This window comes from Festucalex cinctus, chromosome 18, assembly GCF_051991245.1.
Source record: "Festucalex cinctus isolate MCC-2025b chromosome 18, RoL_Fcin_1.0, whole genome shotgun sequence".
Taxonomy (NCBI): domain Eukaryota; kingdom Metazoa; phylum Chordata; class Actinopteri; order Syngnathiformes; family Syngnathidae; genus Festucalex; species Festucalex cinctus.
In genome coordinates this window covers 3,914,770-3,923,440 of record NC_135428.1, presented here as the reverse complement: position 1 = coordinate 3,923,440, position 8,671 = coordinate 3,914,770, and the positions used below count along the sequence as shown (strand labels likewise).

The 8,671-nt window shown below is 41.2% G+C and overlaps 1 protein-coding gene across 6 annotated transcripts in view; it reads right to left on the bottom strand.

The window, feature by feature from the left end:
* Positions 1-410: 410 nt before the first annotated feature.
* ncor1 (nuclear receptor corepressor 1) overlaps positions 411-8,671 on the bottom strand; it is a 41,594-nt gene continuing 33,333 nt past the window's right edge. For 5 of the 6 annotated variants that reach the window (XM_077505124.1, XM_077505128.1, XM_077505129.1 and 2 more), the window contains 12 exons: positions 8,133-8,312; positions 7,014-7,149; positions 6,408-6,865; positions 6,191-6,304; positions 5,333-5,481; positions 5,018-5,235; positions 4,792-4,935; positions 3,911-4,041; positions 3,647-3,700; positions 3,319-3,504; positions 2,752-2,928; positions 411-2,679 (listed from right to left, as the gene is read on the bottom strand). In XM_077505124.1, coding sequence (XP_077361250.1) covers positions 2,471-2,679; positions 2,752-2,928; positions 3,319-3,504; positions 3,647-3,700; positions 3,911-4,041; positions 4,792-4,935; positions 5,018-5,235; positions 5,333-5,481; positions 6,191-6,304; positions 6,408-6,865; positions 7,014-7,149; positions 8,133-8,312 — 2,156 coding nt within the window. In that variant the 3' untranslated portion in view covers positions 411-2,470. The remainder of the gene's footprint in view (positions 2,680-2,751; positions 2,929-3,318; positions 3,505-3,646; positions 3,701-3,910; positions 4,042-4,791; positions 4,936-5,017; positions 5,236-5,332; positions 5,482-6,190; positions 6,305-6,407; positions 6,866-7,013; positions 7,150-8,132; positions 8,313-8,671) is intronic. The other variant, XM_077505127.1, reaches the window with a different exon arrangement.

Below are 8,671 nucleotides of genomic sequence, written 5' to 3'. Positions count from 1 at the left end.
TTTCCTATGTGCTTAATAAGCTATGAGTTTCACTTTTCAACTGAACTACTGAAATAAATGATCGTTTCTACAACAGCCAACTTTGAGATTAACCTGTTTAATTCTGAAGACAACGTAAGCACACTGACCCCGATTGTAGGCCTCCAGTTTGAATACGATTTAATAGTGATTGTTTTTCTTACTATAAATCAATCAAGTTAAGTATGTTTAGACGGTCCTTCCAGTAGATACCGAACTTTATCAAGTTACAGTAACATTATTGTAAAATAAAATTTAAATCACTGGCAAATTCATTGCTTTGTGCGTGTGCCGTGATACTGCATTTCTGATGTGTGTTGACTCTCATTTGCAAAAGCGAACATAAAAATTAATGTGTATACCTCATCGATCAAGAATTGTGACAAGACTACTTTCAACAAGAGCAGTCTTACAAGGATTGGTATTTTAATGTGGTGAAAAAAAAAAAAAGAACCACTTTATTTGATTGGTCAGAACTCTTGCAATAGCCAACTAAAAGACATTGTGCCATACAATCATTGCATTTCAACATCAAAGTGGATAAGAGTTTTCAAGTTTGAATTTAAAAGACAAAATAAAAAGTCACGCGGGTTGCGTAGCTTGAAAAGATGCTCTAATTCTTTTTCGGCTTCAAGTCAGCTTTCTTTTCAAATTCAAGTTTGTAAACATTTTCTGCCATTGCCTTTGTAAACAAACAGCAACCATCCCACCTAAACAGGACACACACAAAAAATATATATATATGTGGAAACTGTCAGAAAAGAAACATCTGAACATGACATGTGCTTGTGACAAATAATTGAATAGCTTTGTGAACGGGAGACCAAACATATTCAAGTGGCGAAGACGAGATTTGATAAATGCAAAGTGAAAGTTGCCGATGCAACTGCGGGGTCAGGTAGTTCATTTCATTCCTGTTATTTAACATAACGGCAATGCCACGGAGGAGGCGAGACTTCCGACTCCCGGGTTTTCACACATCAGCTTCGCTTCCGGTTCCGGTTTGCAACGTGTGGGCCGTGTCCCAGTACTCGCGCTTGCGACGGGTGCCAGTGTTGTAGTGTCTGTCTCAGTTGTCCGAAGCATTTCATTCGGAAAGCTGAGACGCCCTGCAGGGTGGGGGGCGCAGGGGTGGGGGTGCGAGTGTTGGAACGCTGCCGGCAGTGGCCGGAAACGGCACTTGATGTGTGGAAACCTGGAAGTTGGAAGTCCATGACATCTACCCCCATAGAATTGTCACGATTTGGAATCTCAAAATGGTACCATGTGCTCAAAACTGCATTAACTATTTTTAAAAAAACAAACAAAAAAAACAAAAAAGGATCCCAGAATGATGTGGCTAAAAGACGAAAGGTCTGCAAGTGGCGAGTAAAACACTTAATATTGCCAATTACTCTTAAATACATTAGACAGCAGGTAGTACGCCTTTTGTTTTCAATAGTTATGAAGCAAAAGTGCAAAAATGGTGCAGACCATTATGTTTGGTAAAGCGGGTCATAATTTGGAAAGACTAATTCTACAGTTTGGATTGTTTCTGAGAAGTTTGAAAAAGGTACTAGGGAAACAAATGCAAATAAACACCAAAGAATATCTCTGAGAAAATTAGTTAAAGCTGCCTTTTTTTTTTTTTTTTTTCTCAAGTCACAAGGCATGACAAAACCCATCAAAAAAGGGGGGAAAGAAAGCAAAACGGATGATTCCAGACAGATTTAAAATGTGACAATTTGAACATGTGGGATGTGGAGGCTCACTTGACATTTGAGACGGAGTCCAGGAGTGGTCACCTCAATCATCAATTCCCTATCTAGCATGTGGTGAGGTGTGATGCCCTCCATCACTGTCCACATTTTTTGTTGAAAATCACATTTGCACCGTTGTGAACACAACCAAATATGAAAACTGCTTAAAATTCGAGAAGTGTGTGTCCTTTAATGTCTACTCTGTGAACCCACCTCCATTTTGTCTGATGATCAAGAAATCACACATTAAAGTGGACACTGGTTGGGGAAGTTGCCAGGGGCGGGGGGAACCACCTTCACTTAGCAATAGAGCGGATACATTTAAAAGCGACATTAAAATAAGAAATAAACAAGTTATTAAGAAAAACACTGCAAAAAGGTTATTCTATTTACATACAATGATTTTCTTGAAGATGAGTTATAGCTTTACAGAAATTAAACAAAGTCTCTTTTTACATATCAGCTTCACTATATCACAAGTCATCCCCCTCAGTCGGATTTACTTCCCCACTTCCAAACCAAAAAGTGAGTCTCGTTTGGGAGAGCCCGGTCGGTCGTCGGCTGCGTGTACACTTAGCTTACCGCTAGGGGGCGCCATAGCACCGGAAAGAATTGGACACCGTCCTATCTACGCGACGCTTGAGCGTCTTGCGGTAGGTGGAAGAGATGCGCCTGGTCTTGGGTCTCTTTTAATCCGTTCTTGAGGGCCAGGCTCAGTCATCGCTGTCCGACAGGGCCTCGTATTGCTCTGACAGCAGAGATGGCCACACACACTGCGGGCGTACTATAGCACCATTAGGAAGCGGCGGCGGCTGCTGTGGCTGCTGCTGCTGGCTCTGGATGGATGGAGACGATATGGAGGTGGGTGGCGTGCTGCTCATTATGCGCATGGTCAGTGGGTTGTAAGGGAACTGCATGGACCCTGGAAAGAGAAAGACTGTTAAATATGTACAGAAATGACATTTTGGAAAGCTATAAAATGGGCTCGACTGACCTGCCGATGAAGGTCGGTCATCCCAACTCCATTGGGACTGGGCTTGTGCTTGTCTATGGTAGTCTCCCTCGGAGTGTACGGAGGACACCGAGGAGGGGCGATCCCCTCCCGAGTAGGCCTGACCCAGGTTAGGAGACTTCGATTTACGGCTGTTGGCTTTACTCTGCTTCTGCTTCGCTGTGGTAGAAAAGAGAAACACGTTCAGCTTCTGATTCCTCAAAAATGTGTCATGTAGAGACCAAGCCAGGGAAAATCATATTTAAAAAAAATTGATGGCTATGCTACTGTAGTTTTAAAATTACAAGTCAAGGAAAATAGTTCAGGTCATTTTCAATTCATTTGTCAAAAGGGTTTGGTAACAACAATTACTTACAATATCTCAAGTTAATATTATTGATTGTAAAAAAATATTTAGGTCTAGAATTTAGCTAGAAATATGATGTACACAGCCAAGATGCACATAATGGTGTGACGCTGTCAATTCTCAGTGGACCGGACTAAAGAACGGTCCGAGCCTCATCTGAACATACTTTGCCGACAACGGAAAAGTTAGCGATGAGCATATACCCATGCTGGGCGACGGGTTGGCCTCCTGGCGGGTGTCACTGCTTGTGTTGGATGTGTTGCTGATGACACCTTGGTGCTCCTCTGGCCTGTCCTCCAAGTTACCCATTAAGGCTTTACGGATTATGTCCTCTAGGCCCAAATTACTCGCAGGGTCACTGAAGGAGTGGTTCCTAGGGTTGATGCTGCCTAGGAATCACAATGCAACAAAATAACAAATGTTGATCCAAACCAAATCAATGCTATTTTATGTCGTGAATACCCATGTGACTCCATTTCTTTCTCCTTTGGAATCTAAACAGTATAAAATAAAAGTATCTTCGTAACTTACTGGAGCTGGTAACAGCAGGCATGTTGAAAATTTCTGTGCCCGGTTGAGCATTTCCTGAAAGACAGAATTAGCCGTTTAACATCCCAAAATAATAAACATAAGTAACTACATGGTTGATGAGCTTTAAAATAAGAGAGAACCAATGAAGACAACATGCATACATGTCATGCACACACACACACGAACACACGAACAGTTTGCTTCCACCTTTGGTGCATGCATTGTTTGGGTTAAGCCAAAATGAAGACAGGAAGCCCCACTTACCAACATCAGAATCACCAACACCAGAGGTGGAGTTCAACTTACGAAAGATCTCCTGCATAGGTGAGGTGTTCTCTAGTTTGGTGAAGAAGGCGGGCAGGTAACTGACACTGCCAGGGGATCGCGAGTCACTCCTTGAATTGAACAAAGAAGGTGTCAGGCTTCAAATAAGCAGACAGGTATTTTATCGACTCATTTTTATGGGGACGTCAATCCAAAACATCTTCTTGACTATATGTTACATGCAGCGCCACTAGTTTAAACAAAGCTTTCTGATTAATATTGTATTTGTGGAACATATAAAGCAATAAAATCCGCCTGTTTTTATCCATTTTGCAACTAACTGTTGACTGGAAACGCTGATCTGAATATATGACTGGATAGCTAATGATCCTTAGGTAATGATAGGTAATGATCACCTACGGAAACCTTGTTACGACTTTTACTTCCTCGAGTATAGTCAAGTTTTTGCGCCTTTTTTTGCGACCAATGTAGTTGCGTCGGGAGCTGCTAGCTATCTTGTCTTTAGCTGTTCCGGTTCATAGGCTGTCACATGACTGTCACATGATTACTTATTGCTGTTAGGTTTTTTTTAAATAGTTATAAGTAAATAGTTATATTACTCAACTCAACAACAAACTCAAACAACCAACCACGGCGCACCTGTTTTCTGAGGTTGGTCATGTGGTGTTGACAAGCTGAGCCGTGATTGGTCATTACCTGAGCCCTGAGCTACCGTAATGTCGTTTTCAGTTGACAGCAAGTGGCAAAATGGCTGCCCGCTGAGACGGATAATAATGGGTGGATTTTGTTGATTAATTCATATAATTTGGTGTTTGACTTCCCCTTTAATATCTTGAATCGAGTCTGTGCAGCTCACGTACCTGATCTCAGAGTTGTCCGCCTCTCGCCTTTGAGGCGCAGGCCCACCGGCCTCCTGCTTTTCTATGTCTTGGTAGCTCTGCGGCGGTGAGATGGGCTCATAACTCTCCATCTGCCTCCCACCTCTCTCTGGAGACTTACCAGGCCTGGAAAGGTGTCAAGTGTCACAATTAAGGGTGATAACTGACATGCCACAATGATTTAACGACGAAACGATTGTTTCTGTACCTGGATCGGGGTTTGTCTGCGGCGTTCTCTGGGGAAACCCTGCTGGGGGGACGGTGGTGATGTGGGGCCTGGATTTGGTTCTCAGGGCTGTAGCGGCTGGGCGCCTTGGCTCGACTTGACGAAGACACGGGCGGCATCGTGCTCTGGAATGTGGCAGAGGCTGAAGAGGAAACTGTGGGAGGTTCTTGATTCCGGGCAAAATCCTGGGTTATAATATGCTGCATGGCATAGAGAATAATAATAAAAAAATAATTTAAAAAAACAGGTCAGTTTTGATTTTCACAGTCTATCCAGCTTCCAGTCAGAATTTCCTACCGAAATGTGATCCGCCAAGGTCATGACCCGATGCGTCTTGGGGATTTGGGAGTAACTGTCAGCCTGGGATGAAGGGGGCTGCTGGGAACTTGGCTGCGGTGGCTCTGCTGAAGGCCGGTATCGACTCATGTCATAAACCCGCATGCCAGCTAAATTGGGTTGAGGAGCAGAGCAATCAAGGTAATGCATTGATTTGACATTAGTACTTGACAGCTTACAAATTACATACATTTGCAATCAGAAGTGTAACTGCTGTCATTATGGACAAATTTGTTTGCATAATCTTTGATCACCTTTTAGCGGGTTTGTGACATAATTTGGTTTGGAAATATTGTTGGTCAGAAATAACTGCTTTTGGACCATCCATGTTCTCATTTAAAAAAATATATATATATTTGTTCCAATTGGGTCTCTCTTCTCCTTATTTCGATATAGCAAACAGCTTTTCTTTGATTGGTTACTGACATGCGAAAGTAACTTTAAGGAACTCTGCCAAGAGTTGTGGGCAAATATGTTGCAATTATGCCAGAAACTTGTTGACAGCTACAAAACGTGTCTGGTAGCGATGAAAGTTGAAACTTTGTGGCTTTGACCTTTGTGGATTTGAGAATATATTACGTAAAATTGTAAACCAAATTTTTATTTTGAAATTTATTTAAGATGTATGCATGTATGATTCAAATAAAATAATTAAAAGCACCAAATTATTGACAGTCTCGCCAATGAGTGGAAGCAAACTTCTGAATGAATACTGTATACTTTCTTGGCATGATGTATTTACGCCACATCTAAAAGTTTAATAACTTCGTCAAATGTCATCTTGAAGGTCCTGTTACAGAACAAAATGTGTGTCCATACCTGTCGTTTGCTGCCTGTCGTCTGTTTTTTCTTGTTGGGAATGAACTGGGGAACTAGCAGGGCTAACCACTTCAATGGCTCCTCCACCAGTGTTGTCGTATCGGTTTGATGACACTGAATAGTTTAAAAAAAAAAAAAAAGTTTTGAAAATGAGCTAATCTTGTACTAATATATCTTGCATATTTCACAATTGATAATACAGGTTGCGATAGCTCACATGACGAGTCTGAGCTCTGAGAGCCTCGCTCCCGGGGGTCTTTTTCTGATGCTATTTGTTGGGTGATGATGACGTCAATGAAGTTCGCGGCTGTCATGGTTGTTTTTCCACAAGTTCGAAGCTCCTCCTCAATGCGGGACTTTGAGGTTTGGGGAGCTTTATCTTTAACACCAACACCCTGCGGGTACGCTGGGTGAGCTTTCCCCCCTGGAAGAGACATAGCACCGTACGGTACGGATCGCCGGTCTGGCTCCTGCTGCTGCTCCGAGATGCTCGCTGCTCTCCGAGCCGCTGAACATAATTCGTCATCCCGCTCATCCCGTTTGTTCTCCTTCACTTTGGCCACCTCCACGGGCGGGGCCGAGGCGGCGATATCCACCAAAGCAGCCAGTGCATCAGCTGCAGTACTGTAGCGAGAGTTACTTTGGGACGCTGCTGATGCTGCTGTTGAATGAGGCCTAGGAATAAAATTGGGAGCATTTCAGAGAACTTTTTATTTTTAATTTGAATTTGAGACCTATATATTGGTGGATTACATGCAAGCTAAATAAATATTGTCAGAGGTGTGCTGATGATTCAAGATCAGGTCAAGCTGGTTGGACTTACATGAGAGAAGTGATAACACTCTTGCCCTGAAAGATACTCGGTCGCTGCTGAACAACCACTTCCTGTGTTCTGAGTGAAGGGGAAGGAGAATGCAGATAGCCTCGGCTTCCTGGCCGGCCGGGTTGCTCAACTCCACCTGATCAAAAAAAAATACACATTTAGACAATAGATAGACAATAAAATCTATGAAAACAAGAGTACAAAATAAACTGAATTGTGAAGAGAAAGAACAGAAAATAGCAAGTGCATACAGTAATAACAGATTTATAAAAAGAGGGAAATTCTGAAAAATCAAGATACGAGTAAGAGCATATATTTCTCATAGACTTATTCCAAAAATTAGGACTTCTAAATGAAAATATTGTTCTAGTAGCAAGATGTTCGACATTAGACCAAATGAAAATTACGACCATTCCTGGTAGAATACAGATGAAAATCAGATGAAAAAGTAAACAAACTTTGGAAAAAAACTAACAGGGAGAGCTTGCTTGTTGTAAATGTACTTGTGGATAAAAAAGCAAGAATGTAAGCAATTTAGGTTATGAAATTGTAGTGTGGAATATTTTTAAAAGAGAAGTAAAGAAGGTTACAGCTACAGAAATGAATCTTAAAAAATTATTTTGCATTGACCATTAGTTTGCTCAGATATGTGTAAGTTGCAGCCCAAGCAGTATTACAAGGAATTCATGAAAGGAGATTAAAACAAACAAAAAAACAAACAAACAAAAAACAAAAAACAAAACAAAACTATAATACAGGGTTACATGGGAGGATGGATGGACCAGGGGATAAATCAAGAATTTTCATTGATCTTCTTCATCTACACTGGCATGTTTTTTTCCAGTTGAGAATTTTGTATAAGGTACTCGTGAGATTTCAGTTCCATTAATGAATATTTTAGCTTGGATTTGTTCTTGCCACAAAATATCTGATAGTTACCAGTATATTTTTTTACATGAAGAGATAATGTATTAATTTGAAGCTAATAAAAGCAGCTGAAAGTTCTCCGTTTACACATTCAGTCAGAGATTTAATATCACAACCAGCTTGTAAACTGGTATAGTCAGCGAATAATAGAGTAAGATTACTACAAGATGTTGGGGAGTCATTAATACTCACTTCCACGAATGTAATCATTCGCTCGCTCTCTTTCCCGATCCCGTTCTCGCATTTCTCGATCCCGCTGCTCCCTTTCCTTTTCCCTCTCCTTCTCTTGGTGCTCCCGGTCACGTTCCCGCTCCCTCTCCCTCTCCGCACTTGCAGCAGCGGCAGCTGCTGCGGCAAGGTGGGCTTGGTGACCTAAGAGTAAAATTAAGACAGACATCACAAGATGTATTCAATAGAATGTTTTTTTTGTTTGTTTGGTTTTTTTTACAGGAAGTATTAAATTGTTCGCCAATAGCCATATTATTGAATGTCATGTCATGAAGCTTCCTGTAGAGATTATAAAAATAAAAATAAAAAATAAAAAAAAGTCTCACAATCTGAAACGGCAAGTTGACTTAAATAATAAATAAATTAATTAATTAATAAATACATAATAAAGCGTTTATCTTCTAAATACAATTAGTGTTCAAAAGAGTGATACATTTGCATCACTAAACTCCTTTCTGAAAAAAGTCAGACGCCATTAACCGCCGGGCACTAATTTTCTGTTC